This window comes from Python bivittatus, unplaced genomic scaffold (assembly GCF_059951505.1).
Source record: "Python bivittatus isolate LINGU-HERP-01145 unplaced genomic scaffold, Pbiv_v1 ctg000410_np1212, whole genome shotgun sequence".
NCBI classification, from domain to species: domain Eukaryota; kingdom Metazoa; phylum Chordata; class Lepidosauria; order Squamata; family Pythonidae; genus Python; species Python bivittatus.
The window spans coordinates 11292485-11311685 of record NW_028277067.1 but is presented as its reverse complement, the minus strand read 5'-3'; the positions used below and the strand labels follow the sequence as shown (position 1 = coordinate 11311685).

Genomic DNA, 19201 nt, shown 5'->3' with positions numbered 1-19201 from the left:
AATTAACTTATCTGTTGTCTTCAATTTTCCCCTTTTCTGTTATATTTGCTTTAACTGATATCATTTTATTCAAAGCATCTTGAGACAATTGATACTCCATTTGAATAAGAATTCTTTTAAGTTGAAATTACCTAATTTTTTTATTGAAATTCTCATTTTATCTCATTTTCCTCTAATGGTGAATAGCCTAGTGTAATTTATATTTATTCAAAAAGTAATCATTTTTATTCCCTTTAATCTTTAAGTTCTGATAAGATCTTACATAAGCAATATAAAGGTGTAAGTTTAGTAAAAATAATCTTTTAAAAACTTTTTAAAACTATTTTCTTCTTCACAGGCACAATAAGCCATTAGTAGCATATGATAAATTTACATCAAAACATAAGTATAAAAATCAGTTATTTCTCATATACTTGAGTCACTCTTAATGTATTTTATTGCATAACACTGAAATTGATGAAACATTCAAATTTCAGTTAGTTTTTTTAAGCTGAAAACTCAATACATACTAAACCAACTACCATTTTCATAAACAGCTGTATTTTATATTTAAATAAAATATACAACCCTAGGAATGTTTATCTGTAAATAAATTACCCAGGAAGATATAATGTATCAGCAATTTGACAAGTTATTTGCAGATAATCAAATATATGCTGAAAAATTAGGAATAAGATGTCTATTACATTAAAACATCCACAGTTTAAAACAAGTTAAGGTAAGTTCTAACGTACTTAAAGTTTGTTTGATAATGAACTGTGTGTCAGTATTCAGATGTAAAACAAGTAGGTATTTTAATCAGGAACAAAAAAAAATCATTTTCATTCTAAATAGCTTTGTATTTATTATGGAAGAAAAGGAGTTAAAGTTTGGGAATTCATGAATTACCTTCTTTCATTCTAGATATATGAGATTCTTACATCTTTGATTCTGAAACATATTTATTTCAATTCAACAAGATTTATTTCCAGGTAATCATTCTTATGACTACAGTCTGAAATTTAAAGTCAACCCTTTATGAATTTTCAGTTTTTCCCCCTTCCCATGGAAATTAATAAAATTTAAATCTATATTTTTCTGAACACAGAATATATCATTAGTAAGATTTAGAAAGAATAAAAAACAGCTGTCTTTTTAAAGACTAACTTTTAAGCTGCTTCTGATATTTAGTTAACCCAAATATGTTCCCCATTTGAAATGGAGCCAATAACAAGGTAAGGTTCAATAATGTGGACAAAGAAATAAGGAGAAGCCTTTTCCCCCCTTAGCCCCACTTCACCACCTTTGATATTTATATCACTTTCTAGTCCTCATTTTTTCTCACTAGTCAGAACCTGTTTTTGCATTGTATCACTTGTTGAGCATATTTTTCAAAATAACCAGCTTCTTTGCTTAAAAGTATTTGGAGGAAGATTAATCAGGATATGTCATTCTGTTTGAAAGGGTTGCATATTAAAGTTAGAGAACATGATTTTAGACAGCACTTTCTCCTTTTAAAACTAAGCCTTAAAATGCCTTCTACAATCTTGATTTTCTCCAGATGTGTTAGACTACAAATCACATCAACACAAGCCAGCAGTCTACTGTACACATCTGCAGGTACTAGGTGGCCCTAGCAAATCAGTCATCAATTGGTGAGGTGCAACCCATGCATTTCATGTGCTGATCTACTATCGGCATTTTTTGTCACAATGAGATATTGGTTAAAAATGGTTTATTCAATAAGCTATAACTGGTAGGGTTTACATAGCATGCTAAGCCAAAAACTATGGTTAAGAGACTACAGTAACTAAATTCACAAACATGCAAGCCAAAATTAACCCAACTGTATCATGTTATGGCTTAGCGTTATTTTATTTTACTTAAAAAATCTATATCCTGCTTCAGTCTGATGATTGTTGGGAATCAAGACAGAAATACAATGATGAACAGAAATTGTACCACTTTGTGCAAAAAGACAAGCTTCAAACAGAGATAATAGTACTATAGGTATGAAGTTCATACCCTTCATACGTGCAAAAGAATTCAGTGGTGCCATCTTTCTGCTTTTATCTTCTCCACTGATGTTATCAACCTCGTTGGCCAAAGCAGGGTACTGGTCCCTAATGTACCTTTCGCCCTGAAAGACAGATGACCAATTTCAATAATCCTGTGTACCTGCCATAGTGTTGTTATCCAACACAGTAAAATCTATACAAAAACAGCTTGAGGAAGCTCTGGAGTTGAAAATAAGAAGGCCTTTGGGTGGGGGGTGGGGGTGGTATTATGTATCATAATTACCAATCTAAAACACACACATACAATTACTGTTCCTTGGGGCATTTTGGAATCTTCTCACAAGCAAAATATAATGTAAGAATATGCTGGAGGGAAAAATCTGCCTTCTTCACGTTGGGGCCTTACATCCATTCCCCCAAACTATTGATTCGCCTCTCAGCTGCAGTAAATGAGGCTACCAACTTGCTCCAGCTGTTTAATAGGTAGTCTGAATTTCCCATTCTATGCATTGTTTGGTAAGTTTATACCCATGTTTTACAAGCAGCTTTCATTTGAGAGAAGAGGAGAAAGATGGAGCCTGACAGCTCCTTAGAGTGTTCTCCTCTTAAATCCAAGGGCTGCTTTCTCTCCTCCTCCCTGCACAATCAGAAATGATGTGGGGGGAGCACAGGAATGAATCAAACATTGCACAAACACAACAGCCAACTCAGTTATAAATGCCTGTGGGTTCCTCAGCCCCCTCCTTCTCTTGTGCTTGTCCTCATAAATGTTATTGCCACCTGCCTGGTGCAAAGCCCCATAGCTCTATGCCATGGGGAAGGATTGTTACAAGGGAACTTTCCTGAAGGGGTAGGGGCAATTATTATTATTATTTCATATTTGCTGACTACCAAAGCCCAGTGGTGCTTTTACAGCATTTTTAAGCAAGTTATGTAAAATAAAAAATAACCAAATTCTATGATTGAATGCAAAAATCCCTGCACATTGAGGGTTGCACAGGAATATATATGTTATATAAGTGAATGTACAGACTCACAACCTATAAATGTCTGTCATACAAATACATGTACAAGCCTGCAACCACATATAAAAACATGATAAATGTGCAAATACTTGTGAGTACATATTTGAATTATTACTTGCATCTCAAAAATGTATGTGTCATGCTTTGTATTATTGCACATGCTTGGGGAATGTGAAAAAAGCAACAACCTGTATTTGTATGAATAAACTAACATGTATGTTTCTATGTTACATAACCCTTGCACGGTCTCACCAGAAATTGTCTCTCCAAAGCTGCTATTTGCAGTTCAGAAGAAGCCCTCTCTCACTAAAACTCAGAGGCATTGCCAAGAATGTTTGTAAGGGCAAAGGCAGGGAGAGGAAGAGTTAACTTGCTATTTTTCAAACTTCAACCTGGCTGGGGAATTCTGGGAGTTGAAGTCCATCCCTCTTAAAGTTGCCAAGTTTGAAAAACAGTGAGTTAAATAGCCTGCTCTCTTAACTCCATTCATCATTTTACAGAGCTTTACACTATTATTCCCCACCAAAACTGCCATCTGCTAAACTAAAATGTCCCACATTCTTTAATCAGCCTTCCCAACCTGGAGCCCAATTACATTGTTCTGCAACTCTCAGAATTTTCAGCCAATATCCTATTTGAGAGAGGTTAGGGAGGACCACTTTAACCCTTCTTCATACAGAAAGTGTTTCAAACTCTTGCTATTTCCAACTATACATTTTCCGATCCTTTCCCAGTACCGCAAATATTGTTTATGGTTCAGAACAATCAGAATTGATACACAATAATCTAAATGTAGATGCATCATTGATTGATGTAAAAATGTTACTGTATAGCAGTCCCCATCTTTATAGTTTTTTCTTAATATTTGCCACAATGCACTTGAATTTGTGGTTTCACCAAGTGATCCACATCACCAAATTTCTTGCTCTCCTGGGCTTTTTAGACTTCATCAGTGTTTGTTTAGGGGTGCATGTATACAGTACATACATGCAGGTTTGTGTGCACATATGTATAATCAGCTGAAATCAGTCCACTGCAGGAAGAATGCCTCTTTGTTGATGATTGTGGTCCATAATGTACCATGCTGGTCCAGTTTGGGTTGGCAGATACATGGTTTTGACTTCCCTGGCTAGGGTTGAGAGAAAGCGACTGGCCCAAAGTCCCTCAGCTGCCTATTTATATATCCATACATTCATAATAGCTTTAAATTGCTAGGTGCAAGTTTTTCTTAGGTCCACACAAGACAGTTGAAGATTTGAGTGAAAAAAACAAAAAACAAAATTTAATAGGCAAGCAGCTGGAAAGATTTCTAGCGAAGACTGAGAATATGCAGTGGGAATGGAATTCCAATTGACTCAGTTCTAATTGAGGATGCAAAGAGAAAACCAAGTGGGGGTTGGGGTTGGGTGGGATAACTGCAGTCTTGAACAGCAGCATCCCAACCTGCAAAAATGTGTTACAGATCCATTTCCTTATATTAAATCTCGTTTGTCATGTTATTGTCCATCCTGGAGTTCTTTGACTAACCTGAGTAAGTTATCCTTAGAATTTGAACTGTAAAGTTGGTTACTTCACTGCTCATGTTACCTTTCCATATACCACTCCAGTGCCTATTCCCTTGATTTGAAAAGTAAAATAAAATTCCACCAATCCTTTCTGCCTCCTTTATGTTATTTAATCATTTCCTAATCCTTTTAAAGAGAGCCAGCTTGGTGCAGCAGGTAAGGCTCTAGGCTAGAAACCGGGAGACTCTGAGTTCTAGTCCTGCCTTAGGCATGAAAGCCGGCTGGGTGATCTTGGGCCAGTCATTGTCTCTCAGCCCTAGGAAGAAGGCAATGGCAAACCAGTTCTGAAATCTTGCCAGGAAAACTGCAGTCACCAGGAGTCAAAAACTGACTCAAAAGCACCCCCCCAAAAAAAAATCCTTTTAAAACAGGCACTAATGACATTGCTTCCAAGCAAAGGAATTTTTGCAAACATTTCTCTTTAGAAATCTATTATTATTATTATTACTACTACTACTACTATTTTATCCTGCCTTTTTTATACATAACTCAAGGTGGCAAACATATTTATATTTATTTGTTTATTTATAGTCCAAGACCGAGTCAGGTATCCATATCAGTCATTCCAATCTGGTGTCCTTCAGAGGTGTTTTCTGAATGATGACTATGGATGATAGAAGATGTAGTCCAACCCATATGGAGAGCATCAGGATGGGAAAAGCTGTTCTATGTGCTTCCTAATGTATATCAGATAATTCTACAACATTAAATAGACACAGTTTTGTTTACGCAAGTCAGGTTTGTATATTTTTATCTGGTACAGATTAGTCTGACAACTTTTTGTAAATTTTATGGATTGCAACCACCATTCTGAATTCCTTTTATAAAGGATTTAACATTGTTTATCTCATTATCGTAGGATCAGGAAGTCAATGTTAATATTAAAAATAGGTAAGTGAATATTTCAGTGGGTTCAATTTTAGAAAATGAAATTTAGCGTGTTCATTATCTGGGGGAACTTTCAGATGAAATGTTCCAATAAATTGTTAGTATGTTATTTAGTTTAACTTACATCTTTACAGTAGATTTATATGGCCACCCATCTCAAATACATTACTCTGGTGGCTAGCAATGTTAAAATAGGTAAACACACACACACACACACACACACACACACACACACAGAAGTACAAAAAAATAAAACACACAGCAGCCAGGAGAAATCACAAGAACATAGTTAGTGCCAAGGATTTCCCAAGTTTTTGTCTCCTCTCTTTTTCTTCCTCTACAGTGAAGGCTGAAACAAATAATTCACTAAGTCTCTCTGAAATCCTTCTATCCTCCTTCATAGTAATGGGTTTAAACTAAGGATTGCTAGTTATACCTTTGAGTGTTCATCACAGAGTATCTTTGACAGGGAACTGCCAATAGAAACATTCCAGAGACTAGCAGAGGCCAAGAGCTCTATGTGTGAGGATGATTTAATATTATTTCATAATTTTCCCTATTTCCAGGGTTCAGAGTGCCTTTGCAAAGACAGCCAAAAGGACACCCTCAACAGACAATAGAAAGATGTCAGCTACCTCTGTAAAGGGCTGGATCTAGATATATGCATTTACAGAGGAATCATAGAATCGTAGGGTTGGAAGGCACCTGGGAGGTCTTCTGCTAAACTAGAGACGTGGAGATTCTAGGGACTGAACTTCCCTTCATATAATACATGATACATGAGGAGATTCCGGGGACTGCTTTTGATTTTAATGGATCTACGTTAATTATTAATACATCTGGAAAAAGACACATTTTGGAGTGGGAGAAACAACCAAAAGTAGCCCAGTGAGGACAAAGTATGTTCAGTGACCACAGGATGCTGACAGACTTGGAAACAAAAAGCAAAACTGATTGGGTCAGGTGTGCAATATCATGAAGGAACACCTGGCTGGATAACTTAAGCACTGCAAAGGAGCATACTGGAATATTATGTGCAGCACATTATTACTCTTGTTAACAATAAGTTGTTTCTTATGGTGATTGCTTTAAATTTTTTCAAGTAAATTTAAGATGCACTTCAAAATTTTATTTATATATATATATTTACATATATATTTATATATGTAGAAATTTTAAAAAATTTTTAAGTTTCTGAATTTAAAATCTGATTTTTAGGAGATATATAGATATAGATATAGATCCTAAAAAGATTTTAAACTCAGGAAAAAAATGCTTTTAATTTCTGTTCTCAATTATTCTTTTATGAAGTTAAGCTTTATATTTTGCACTTCTTCTTTCCTGTCATAGTTTACACCAACAGCATTACTAAGGAGTAATTCCTCCAACCATGTTTGGATAATACTGATACAATACATAATACTGATACAGAAGAGCTAAGGAGCCCATTCATCCCACTCCTCCTGTACTGATACATTGTTGGAGACAGAAATTTAATTGGCTGATTCAGGTTAAAAACAACAACTCTATGTTTGTGAGTGAGAAAAAACAAAATAAACTTCACTGGTTAACATCTTGCCTAGTGTGTGATAGTAAGATTTCTTACTCTCACTAGGCAGTGCTACAGCGAATAATCTTACAGTCTTGGATATCTGTTCATCTTGGACCTCACAGAGATACTGTTTCTCACATCAGAATAGGAACAGGAATCCTGCAGGATGTTCAGAGAATCCGTGCAGGTGCAGTTAGGGGATTTTAATAATGGCTTTTTATACTGTATGGTAATGTGTATCATGTCACTTTCTTCAAAATGTAAGCCAGCTGTATAGTGTTTGCCTTGCCTTAACTCACTCTGCAGAGTGTGATCTTGATTTCTCCTTCAACATCCTGTCCCCTTGGTACCCCTAGCTATACAAAAAGCAAAGGAGGGAGGGCAGGGACCTGTGGAGATTGGCTGAGATCAGAAAATACTCCAGTAGGCTTACTGGACCTAGAGAAGTTGAAACTCCACGTACCTCACCCCACCACCCCAAAATGGGAATATTGGGTTGAAAATGGTCAACCGGCCCCCTCTGGTGGCATCAGCAGGTTAACATCCTGTCCCTTGCCATTTTGGGAGGCTAAAAGAGAGAGAGATAACTCCACTGTTTGGCAGATGAAAACTCCAATAATCTGATCGCCCACAGTCTGTAAGAAGAATCAATTAAGTGAATCAGAGAAAGATTTAATATCAGAGAGGAGCAGTACTTACCAGCTATTTTAACAGACAAAAAAAGAGCTCAAGTTGCAATTAGAACACATTTTAATATGTACATATTAATTTTGTGAAAGAGTCCATTTATTTTGCCATGATATAAGCTATATGTCCCATCCCAGCAATTACCTGCTTCCTAGATTATAAATTCAATTTGTGTATGAATACCCATCATTTGATTCTACCTTGCATAATATTCCATGGAATCATAAGTCTGCAGAAGAAAAGGGGCCCATTTTGGATCAGAAATGAGATGGAGCAGGATTTTGCATACTCTTCTATTTCAACATTCCTTACAAATAGAACATCAGCACAACAAGCAAAAACTGGGCTCAGGTTTTTTATCTTGATGTGTTAGTTTTCTATTTGCAATATGTAGACCTCCGCTTTTTTGTACCAGATTATTAAGCTGTTCAGCTGCATTGCATACGTAGTCTAGCTTTAATGGAAAAACCAATTCTGTTCGAAAATATTGTCTCTGTGAAGATATATGAGCACTTGGATCAGTGAAGATGCATTCACTTGTATATATTGTCCCATGATACTGTCATTGAGTAAGGAACCAACCCAAAGTATTGCCATGAAGATCCGCACTGCAATGGCAGACCTCAGAGTGTCCTTGACTAGTAAAAGTACAGGTAGTCTTTACTTAACGACTGCAATTGGGACTGGCAACTCTGTTGTTAAGCAATGCAGTCATTAAGTGAAATGTGATTGTGCCGGACTTACGACGTCAATTCCACTGCAGTTATTAAATGAATCACCTGCGGTCATTAAGTGCAATATCACATGACCATGACTTGTGACTTACTGCTGGCTTTCCCATTGACTTTGCTTGTCAGAAGCCGGCTGTGAAGGTCGCAAATGGTGACCATGTGACCACAGAACACTGCAACTGTCATAAATGTGTGCTGGTTGCCAAGTGCCTAAATCGCGAACACATGACCACAGAGATGCTGCAACAGCTATAAGTTCAAGGACCAGTCATAAATCTACTTTTTCAGCACTGTTGTAAGTTCGAATGGTTGCTAAACAAGGCAGTCAGTAAGCGAGGACTACCTGTATAGCTTTTTCCCCTGTTCCCTGTTCAACATTTCTCTCCACGAAAGCCACAAATAGAAGGAAATAGCAATAACTGATATTTAAAATAGTGTGAAACCAACATTTCACAGTTGCCAGCATGGTGGTTCTTCTTCCAAATACTATATATAAAACGTGTGATATGATGTTTTCAGGGCAGTGTTGCGTTTTCCAAAGTAAATTCCTCCTGCTGCTCCAACAAGCTGATAGGAAGAAAGGGGAAGCAATTGCTTCTAACAGCAGGTCTGTGATATTGCAAGATATTTATTTCATGCTATTTACTCTCCATCTCATAGAAGCACTTAATGAAGGAGAAACAAATGTGCAAGTAGCACTTTGTGGAAACATGATATGATATCTAGTTTGCCTTGGAGCACAGGGCCTGGAACACACAGGCCATAAAACCATTCGGCTAAACAGTTCCCACTAATTGATTACCAATCCTGCTTACAATGCTTAGATTGGCTATTTGGACTGTTTTATATTGTGGCATCATTCCAGCATCATTCCAGATCCACACCTCTTGCTACACAGGGTGACCATCTATGTTTTGCAGTTTTCTGTTTGAAAAGAGCCCCCCCCCCCCATTTAAAAGGTTGCTCCAGTACAAACCCAACAACCAGTGCCTAGGGAACAAAGTACAGGGATGTCACTTGGTCACAAACTTGTGATTTGGGAAGGAAAAAGAATAGAGTAGCAAGGACCATACATTATAGAGGACGGTTCTCTTTTTAAAATCATCCTCTGTTTCAGGGAGAGCAACTCTACGGTCTCCTGCAGGGGCAGCCTAGTTTTCCAGTAACAGTTGCCACCTTGTTGATTTCTCCATGTGGAACAGACCTGTATCCTGTTGTTCTTCATGAACTAATAAAGTAGCTCGGGGCAATCCTGAAGTGGACAAATGATGCCATCAGTTGGAGGGGCATGGGCAAAGCCAAATCCCAAACCCCGGTCCCTCTCTTTTAGCGGCCACTGTACCTGCCTGCTGAACTACCTGTCCTACTGCCAACCTTCTCTCTTGGAGTATGCCTCCCGCTGCCACTGCTGCCTCTCTTCTTCCTTCCATGTCTTTACTGTCGCCTATTTACTGTATATAAGGAAGCAAGGAATGTAAATATTAAGAGAATTTTAACATTTAAAAATAGCGGGGGGGGAGTCATTTAATTGGTAGAAAATTAATATAAAACACATGCTTATTATTTAGTTGCTGTGAGAATGCTATGTTGTAGAAAATAAAATAAAATGGCAAGAAGTACCATTAGGGATTCACAATCACTTTTCCAACTTTGTATGCATCCATAACAAATATTGAAAACATGGTTCCAACAGACCCCTTGATACCCTACTTGTACTCCCTGCTGCTGGGTCAACAGTTGAGCCATCTGTCATGTTGTCAGCTGGAAAGATAGCAGGCTAAAGTAAGAGAAGAGAAGCAGCCCAAATGCGAGATTGTCTCAGCCAGGACAAAGTATACTGGCATGGTCCCTTAGGTTCTGCTAATTAACCGAAGAGTGGTTGTGGGGAAATCTGGATGCTTAATGGCTTTAATTATAGAAAATGCACCGGATCTTCATTTTAGCAACACAGCAAAAGTTTAATTGCCAGGAATACAAACATAATTTAAAAGGGCATTTTCATGCTCCAAAGGTCAGTGAACCTAAGAGTAGCTGGCCTAAATTGCTTTTAATCTAGTTTGATTAGGTGCTGAGCTTCCTGTGTTGTTCATACGGAAATGGTTTGCTTTGTCATACCCTTGGGTATATAAGGAATCTCGGGGTTGTTGCTGGATGCCAGATCCTCTCTACTTATGCAGAGCACCTTGGCCAGGTAAGGTTCTCAAATTTTCATTTTAGCTGTCAGAGGACCAGATTCCGCCCCAACAGATATTGCTGTTGCTTGATGGCCCTTTGGAAAGTGGAAGAAAAAGATTTGAAATAGAGAGGTGACAGTGGTGGTGAAGGTGATGGAGGAGATGGAGGTGAGGTTTCCAGATTGTTATTGCCCCACTTTAAATCCCACCCCTCCAATGGCTTTTCCATGACACCTTCAGATCCATGTTTGATACTGAAGTCTGAGGTCTTCTTAGATATAGTTCATGGAGTGGCATTAGCTACCAGCAGCAACTTCAGAATCTACTCAAAGGGAAGAACCATTCACCTTCAGACTTTCAGCTTAGCTAGAAGGCCTTCTGGGCAGATATTTGAAGCTTAGGTCACTGTCTAGCAAATCGGGTAACTACATGAACATTAGAACTGGACACAAATGGCCTTTCAAATTCTTCACTAAAGATGTGGTCAGAGAAACCAAGTGAACAATGTATCCACTTTTCCCGAGGGAAGAGAGTGAATCCAACCATTTCTCCAGACAGAACTCAACAATGACAGTACTGCTGTCACTAGAAAAAGTCCAATGAGAAGATTCTTTCATTGAACGCTTCCCTTGAGATACAACAGAAGGGAGAGGAGCCTGCAGACCCCTGGACAGATGATCGTCCAATGAAAGACAGGATATTCATACACACCTCTCACCCAAATGATAATGAAATAAGAGTAGGAACAGCACATGCTACCCATGACAATGTATCCAGAATTCAGTTGTTGTTGTTTTTAATTTAAAGCAAAATTTCTTTCCTTAAATTGAATTAGCACTTGAATAAGAAAAATGTGCAGCAGAATTTCTCAGCCGGGCAGCAGTTACAATAGTCTTTCCACAGAGTAAGTATAACCTAGTTAGTGGTGCCCTTAAACAGGAGTTTAGCTTAGCAGCCCCTAGCTTCTAGTAGTAGAATGAGCAGATGGGTTCCAAAAGACAGAGGGCTGGCTTACTATCATTTAAATAAGCAAAATAATCACTCCTAGATTATACAGTGAGAAACAACAACAGCCCACAGCCATTTCATAACTAATGTACATGGAACAGCACTATATCCCACAATTTCACTACCTTTTCCTTCTTTACCAATGCTTTGAAAGTATTTTCCTTTCATTAGATTGAATAAGAATAGTTTAAAAGAAGTGCTGAAGTTTTTGGTACAGCATGGATGTGGGCAGTTGTTACCTCCACAGAATGCAGTTTGAAATAGTCTTGCTTTACCCTCCCAAATCCATGCACTTAAGGAGCAAAAGAGCACCTCATAAATGCCACGTGCTGGTGTGTGTAGGAATACAACTTGCTGCGTAGAAAGATAATAACTGCTGATAAACATGGATGACTGTAAGTACTGATCAAGACAATTTTAAGCCTTGGGCAAAGGTCAAGGTGGCATCTACCTTCCCATTCTACATACAGAAGACAATGATATTTGTACTGGAATCTTATTTTTAACGTTGGCAAGGGAGTAGAGTCCTTTACTTCATCTGAAGTTCATGACTAGATGGGCTGGACTTCAGCTGCCAAATTCTTAGCCAGGTGTTGGCTGAGATTTATAGAATTTGAAATTAACACATCTGGAAGGCACTAGACTGTAGAAGGCTGGCTCAGGAGAACAATCAGGAATTCAGGAAGAATAGCCAAGGGGCCCTAGCATCTGGGGCACCTGCCTCACTCTGTCTATTGTTAGCACAGGCAATTGTACATTCTTCCCATAAGGTTGCACTATAATTCTGTATGCAACTTCTTGAAAAGTATACATTGGAAAATCCATAGTAGAAATAATCCCTTCGAACTCTAGTTCAGAGGAATTTCTTTTTCTGTCTCCTATGATTTCAAATTGCAGAGCTCCAGTTGTGAACATGGTAGCCTTCAAGGTTCTCTCCCTGCTTCTGGTCTCCCTCAGTTTTGTGCTGATGGAAGAAAATGGCATCAGGTAAATACACAAAGAGGGATGCTTTGATAATGCATTTTTTGCCAGTTCCATTAGGAACTTACTGGTGCATCAATATTGAACAATCAAACTGGATTTCACTTTTCTACCCATGTTGGAATGCAGCTCTTGGTTATTCAAACATATTTCCATACTGCATGTGTTGAAATATGTTTCAGAATGGCATATTCACCCAACATATTTAACCAGGGCATCTAAAGATCTAGCAGCTCCATCTGTAGAACATACTAAGCTTGACTGATTTTAACCTTGGTTAGTTTTTTAAATGGGTTGCCTTGATCTGCAAGTGAGTGAAAGGGTACTTAAATTAAAAGGAGATCCTAATAATAATAATAGTAATTATTATTGTTATTTATTAAATTTGAATGCCGACTCTCAACAACTCTGGGCGAAGACCAAGTATTGGTCTCAGATGTTAAAGCTGAATTCAGATGATCTTCCAAATGATCATTTGGAGATTTAGGAATGGTTTTCCCTTTTTGTACTTCCCTGCATGCCATCCAAATGTGGCAAACCATGATTGAAACAATAAATTATTAGAAGACTTATCTCCCCAAATGCAAAGGAGGAACTGATTTCTCACAGGGCATACTTGATGATTAGGTTCACTCACTGTGCTAAGTATAAAGGGTTTGGTTTTAGCTTACCATGCAGGGCAAACCCAGCCAACTGTGTTTTATTCAAGAAACCATAGTTGTGCAGACCATATCTTGATGCAAAGTGCAAAGTCAGCCCGTGTGTTTTCCTCTGTATTCTTAGGGAAAATCTAAGGAACTCCACGTTTCTGCAAAGGCGGTATTCTGAGGGAACTTTAGCAAGTGATTACAGTCGAACTTTGGACAACATGCTGAAGAAGAACTTTGTGGAATGGCTCTTGAACAGTAGGGAGAATAAGATTGAGTAAGTCAATATCACAGATTGTTTCTGTTTATCCAGGATTCCAAGGAGTATATTAGTCAACCTGTAGCTTGAAAAGTTGAGTGGGCACGTGAGAAAAGGAAATTAATTTAAGAAGCTCATGATTGTTTTTCTACTTCATAGCAGTGTTAAAAATGAGCCAGTTTAATATATAATGTGCCCTGTAACATTGGAGAAATGAATTTAAGGTGGAAAAGACTTACTTCAGCTAAAATGTATGTTCAATATCAGTCTTCCCCAATTTGGTGCTTCAACTCAGAATTCTCCACCCATTATGGTAATTGATGCCCTCACATGTCTAGATGTTGGTATGAAAGGTTTAAAAATAAACCTTGATTTGTAAACCAAAAATTAATAAAAGTCTACAATGTGCTTCATGCATACAATATGCTTTTCTTTTGTAGAAAATGTCCACTATGGTTCAGTGACACAGTTAGAATAGTGGTATAAGGCATTTGCAACTTCTCTGGATGGTGTCTGTGAATCCACAAAATTAAATATGTCATTTTCAATTAAAATTATAAATGACCAAAGTCTTATGCGATCTTGTAAAAGAATATGTAAGATCCTAGGACTCAAATTATGAATATTTCAAACTTGGACCATCTCATTAGATCTTGGCCTTTTTTTTGTTTTTGTTTTGCTTTGGTTTGGTTTTGGTTTTGCTTTTTTTTTTTTTTTTTTTTGCATTTTTGGGATGCATTATGGTATCTATTGCTGCTCTAGCCTGGAGATAAATAAAATCACTCATGCAGCAAAGCCATTTTAAACTTTAATTAATATAATGAATTAGACTTAATGATATTATTGTGGGGTCTCAAAATGCAGTTAGCCAGCCTTACAATTGTCTCCTCTTGATAGGGTCCTGAACTTCTCACCCCAGATTCTTATCTGGGGAGCACCATTGTCCAAGACTTGTACTGTATGTGCACATTTATTTTAATTCATTTTATGAGTATACCAGAAAGTAATTGCTAGTATGAACTGTTTCAGATTACCTCTTAATGCAATTGGTAGAAATAATTCATCTATATAAAAAGAAAAATGAAATTAATAGGTGAGAGGTGACCTTGGCATTAGCTCAGATTTTATGGAACTCTAAATTGAGCTTCAGTGGTTAGGAAAGTCCTGCAAGGTAAACCAAGCTCTAGTTATGATTAAATGTTGTAACTTCACAAAATATTCACACCCAAAACTATTCTAGACATATTTTAAAGAGAGAAAGAATTCATACATTTTTAGTGTGGCTTCATGGACAGAGTGCCAAACTCATGGGCCGACACGAGTTCACATTTCTGCTGAGGTCATTATGATTCTTAAATGGAATAACCTCTTTGAATGGTACATGAGCTTTCCAGAAGTAAGAGGGAACATAATGTGATAAAATCAGATGGATAGCTATAAAGAGAGATGGGGTTTTCAGAACTGAAGTGATATAACAAGGATGGGTAAAATTCAGCCTATGGATCAGAAGCAGCCCAAAGCTTCAATACTTCCAGAGATATTGAGATCTGCTGAACAGTGATGTATTTTTTGCTGATTTTTAACTGAAAATAAAGTAAAATAGATATCCTAATCCACAAGTAGCCTTAACACATTTCTTAACCTTTAAAGATACTCTTAAGTCACCACAAATGATACAAAAATTTCACTGTACCCATCCTTGAGATGATATACTGTAATTATAACATCACCATACCCCCTGAGCTCTTTTGTTGTTTAAAAATAAAACCCCAAAACCTAAAACAAGTATGTCTCCAGAGGAAAAAAAAAATCATCTATCCTTGTTTTAGACAGAGAGCAACTAGTGAAGATAATAGAGGATTGGATTAAATGTGGGAAAATGCAGGGTTCAGATCTCTGCTCAGCCCTGAAACACTCTGGATGTCCTTGCAAGGACTATTGTGGGAATAAAATTAGATGAGAGGAGAAATATGTATACTGCCTTTAGCTCTTGGATGAAAGTGGGGTATAAATTAGTAGACACATATTGGAATGGCACTCCTTAGAATTCCCAAGTTAAACCTCTTGAACCCCTCTGCATTCCAGGAAGAACCTTGAACCATCCAAGAGAAAAGCTGACGCCACAATGTCAGATGCAAGGAATCAAGGCAATGAAGCTGGATCTCAGGAAGCAAAGGGCTACGTTGGATGGCTTTTGCAAAACATAGGAAAGCAGAGGTGAGAAAAGATAACCACCAAAGATTTTACTTTATTACAGGAGAAACATTTGCATTCCAGATTAGAAGCAAAACCAGCCTCCCCTAGCACAGTCCCCCCACTTATTTTGGATTGCAATTACTGTCATCGCCAATCAACCTGCATGAGGAAAGAGAGATATTGATTGTGGGAAGTCTATGATTGCAATAACACAATGTATTTTAACATCACTACAATGGCTCTCAAAACCATGGTCTACAAACTACAGTGGCTGAGATCATACCAGATGCTAAGCCCCACCAAAGAAATCACATCATGGTTTAATGCATGGGTATTAAACCCCAACACCTCAAGCCAGTTTCATCAGCAGCAATGAACTGTGGGAGTTAGTCCAAAGATCTAAAAGACACAAGTCTGTCTATTCCTGATTTTGTGTGTGGTGTGAATCAGACAGAAGTATTTAAGGCTGTTTCAGACAAAACTCCTGGATTCTTAAAATGCTCATGAAAAATCTGCCTGAATTATTACTACTGCCATGATTCCAAACTAGCAGAATACGGCAGGTACAGTATTGTTCCTATGAACCTAGAACAAAATATTACCTGCAAAAAATCACCCAGAGACTATCCTTTGAGAAAGCTATCTCCCAAGCTTCATCCAGCCTTTGTAGAATATGTTATATTTTTAACAATTAGTTTTACTTTTTCTTCTATTTTCTAAATTTCCAGGAAATTCCAAATTTTAATTTGAGGCTATAGGGAGACATTAGTTTCAGATTAAATTTTTCCTGGCTTCTCCCATTCTGCCCTGAGACTTAAAACAGCTAATGTCCAGGGAGGGATGGGAGGTATCTGCCTTTGGGTGGAGGACAGATGACATTTCTCCCTCCTGTCCCTCCTCGAATGTCGTCCACCTGTGTGACAAGCAAAGCTGCTACATTCACAGCATCTGATGGAGTGAGTGCAGCTCATGAAAACTTATGCCTTTTAATAAAATGCATTATTCAGAGAAGATGCTACAAAATTCCTCCTGATTTTTTACATTTAAAACAGTCTCCTTTAAGAATGAGCTTGGTTCCAGTCTGATTTCTTTTCCATACACTTTCATTTTTGAACAGCGGTTCAGCTAGGCAAAAGAAAAGTCAGGAAAGTCAGAAAATAAAATGTCAGAAAAGTGACATATGCAACACATATTTTGTATATTTGCTGAGACAATTTATTTGGGCTTAAACTCCACTCTTCCTGTGTGCAGAGGGAGTGTAAAAGTATAGCTTTTAATTTAGGCTCTTGAATTGTTTTTCTCCTGTCTTTTGTGTTACAGATTGTTTGATGTTTGTAACTGATTGATTACAAGTTGGTGTCAACTCTTAGTGACCACATAGATACACTTTCTCCAGGAATTTTGTAATTATTGTATTATCTTTTAATTCATTTATTCACATTGTGTATTTTATATTTTTGAGCACTTTTCTGTGTGGAATGATGAAATAAATTAATTTTTACAGTTAATTTTTAGAAGCGTTTCATTAGTTGTGTTAAGGATATAGATCCCACAGTTCATCCAGCAGTCACTATTGCAAATTGATGGCTGTTTTGAACATGCTTTTCCCCCCAAACAAATGCCAATCTGCTTTTATCTACCCCTGTTCTTATTCCAAACATCTTCTAAATGCTGTAGGCCAAAATTGCTACCAAGTATAAAATTCTTAAGAAATGCCCCGATGGGCTCTGCATATCGAAAGGCACTCCATATTCCTAAGTGCTGGTCTAATATTTTTAGTTGCCTAGGCAACTAGGCATTTTGGATTTTTTTTCTCTCAGTTTCATCCAACAAATTAACAACTCTTTCATTATTTTCTTTTGTTTGTCTTGATCTCTGAGATTCCATAGTCTTTCTCTTGTAGGCTTCCTTTGCCAATGGATTCGGATGAATGGAAGAACATCCAGAGGCAAGAATTTCTGGTGTGGCTGATTTTTGCTGACCTCTGTAGGCTAATGTGAGTGAATCACCCTTTGTTCCCATCCTCTTGTTCTGAAGACCAGGACCACTTCAGCTGTACATAAAAGCTATATGGTAGTTTTCCTGGGTCTTGCACTGAAAAATGAGTATCCTGTCTACTGAGAGGTCTACAGTCAAAATATGTGTGGCAGGAATTCTCAGATGTTACTCACTGCTGCTAATCAGTAATCATATATTTATTACTCTAAAGTGGAGTGGGGGACGAATGCTGTTTACTGTAGTTATTTGCAGAAGCTTCATTCAACCAATATTTTGAAACTATTCAAAGGGGCAAATTTGTTTGCGGTTTATGGGATACAGATGATAATGGTTGCACTGATCATACACTGTCTTTTTTTCATCACATCATCAGGCTATTACCAAGCTCGATTTTTCACCATCTTCATTTCTATTTTTTCAGGACTCAGTAGCTCCCTAGAAGAAGCTGGATCTACTTTTCCTTTCTCAATTTGCACTTTCCATTTTGTACCCATTATTAATGAATTTGTCAATGCTGACACTGACAATAAATCATTTATTCTCAAGCCAAGAAATGATTTAGCTTGTTATTCAATGAGAACAGAAATGGGGATATGAGACTCCTATTAAAGACCACAGTACTGGTCATCATTCCCAGCCAGCATGCTCATGGGGGTTGTAGTTCAACCCAACTAAAGGGGATCTGATCTAAAAGGTCAGTTTACATGTTTTGCTAATCTATTTGTTAATTGGTGAGCTATTAGAGACAGTGGATGAAATCCTGCAAGGAGATTCACATTCCATTCCTAATGCAGTAATTACTCTCCCAAATAATTTGGGGCTTCTAACTTTCATCTCAAACACCAGTTCAGATTTAGACAATTGACCTGAGGTTATGGAAAAGTCAGATCCTTGATTAGCCTGATAAACAATAACAATATGGGAGAGAAATAGAGTATCATGGAAATTGACAAATGCAGATAAATTTGCAAATAAGCAACAAAAATCTCCCTCATTCTCTGGACACTGCAGTGAGGAAAAGTTGGGCTTCTGCATCTCCAAATAAATAGAATACATTTCAGAATATTGTGAAAGCAGATTAGTATAAATAAGCACCCTCTTCTTCCTCAAATAAAGCAGCAGAGTTCTACTTCTGTCTCCTTTCCCTTGCTAGAAGCTTGAAGAGAAGCTGGTGTCAAGGATAGGATAAGGAATATGAAAGGAACACAAAGCAAAGGGCAGATAGAGAGGACAAATGCTGAGAAAGAGGTGGCTTTAGTGGGGGCTGGCCTGTCACCTGAAGGAACGGAGCATGCTCACAACAGCCTGGAGCATCCAAAGCACACCTCCAAGCACATTCACAACAAGGCAGTGACAGCTGACTGCCTTATAGATAATGGGGGACAAAGTATTACAGATTTTACACATCTTGAAGATGTGGTGGGATAGTTTACACAAGAAAAAGACATGGGCATAGCTAATAACAGGGTCAAGGCAAGAAAGTGATGTTGCCA

The 19201-nt window shown here is 37.7% G+C and overlaps 1 protein-coding gene across 1 annotated transcript; it reads left to right on the top strand.

The window, feature by feature from the left end:
* Positions 1-10598: 10598 nt before the first annotated feature.
* On the top strand, positions 10599-18253 carry GIP (gastric inhibitory polypeptide). Its single transcript, XM_025167078.1, has 6 exons — positions 10599-10636; positions 12525-12614; positions 13392-13532; positions 15600-15731; positions 17614-17706; positions 18130-18253. Exons 1-6 carry the CDS (start codon positions 10617-10619, stop codon positions 18137-18139), a joined length of 486 nt encoding a protein of 161 aa, XP_025022846.1. The 5' UTR covers positions 10599-10616; the 3' UTR covers positions 18140-18253.
* Positions 18254-19201: the final 948 nt, after the last annotated feature.

What these genes read in the sequence shown, in the direction of transcription:
- GIP (XM_025167078.1), top strand. Translation starts at nt 10,617, where the DNA reads ATGCAGAGCACCTTGGCCAG. An exon ending in ATGCAGAGCACCTTGGCCAG is followed by an intron (nt 10,637 to 12,524) that starts GTAAGGTTCTCA and finishes TTCAAATTGCAG; the next exon opens with AGCTCCAGTTGTGAACATGG. An exon ending in CAAAACATAGGAAAGCAGAG is followed by an intron (nt 15,732 to 17,613) that starts GTGAGAAAAGAT and finishes TTTCTCTTGTAG; the next exon opens with GCTTCCTTTGCCAATGGATT.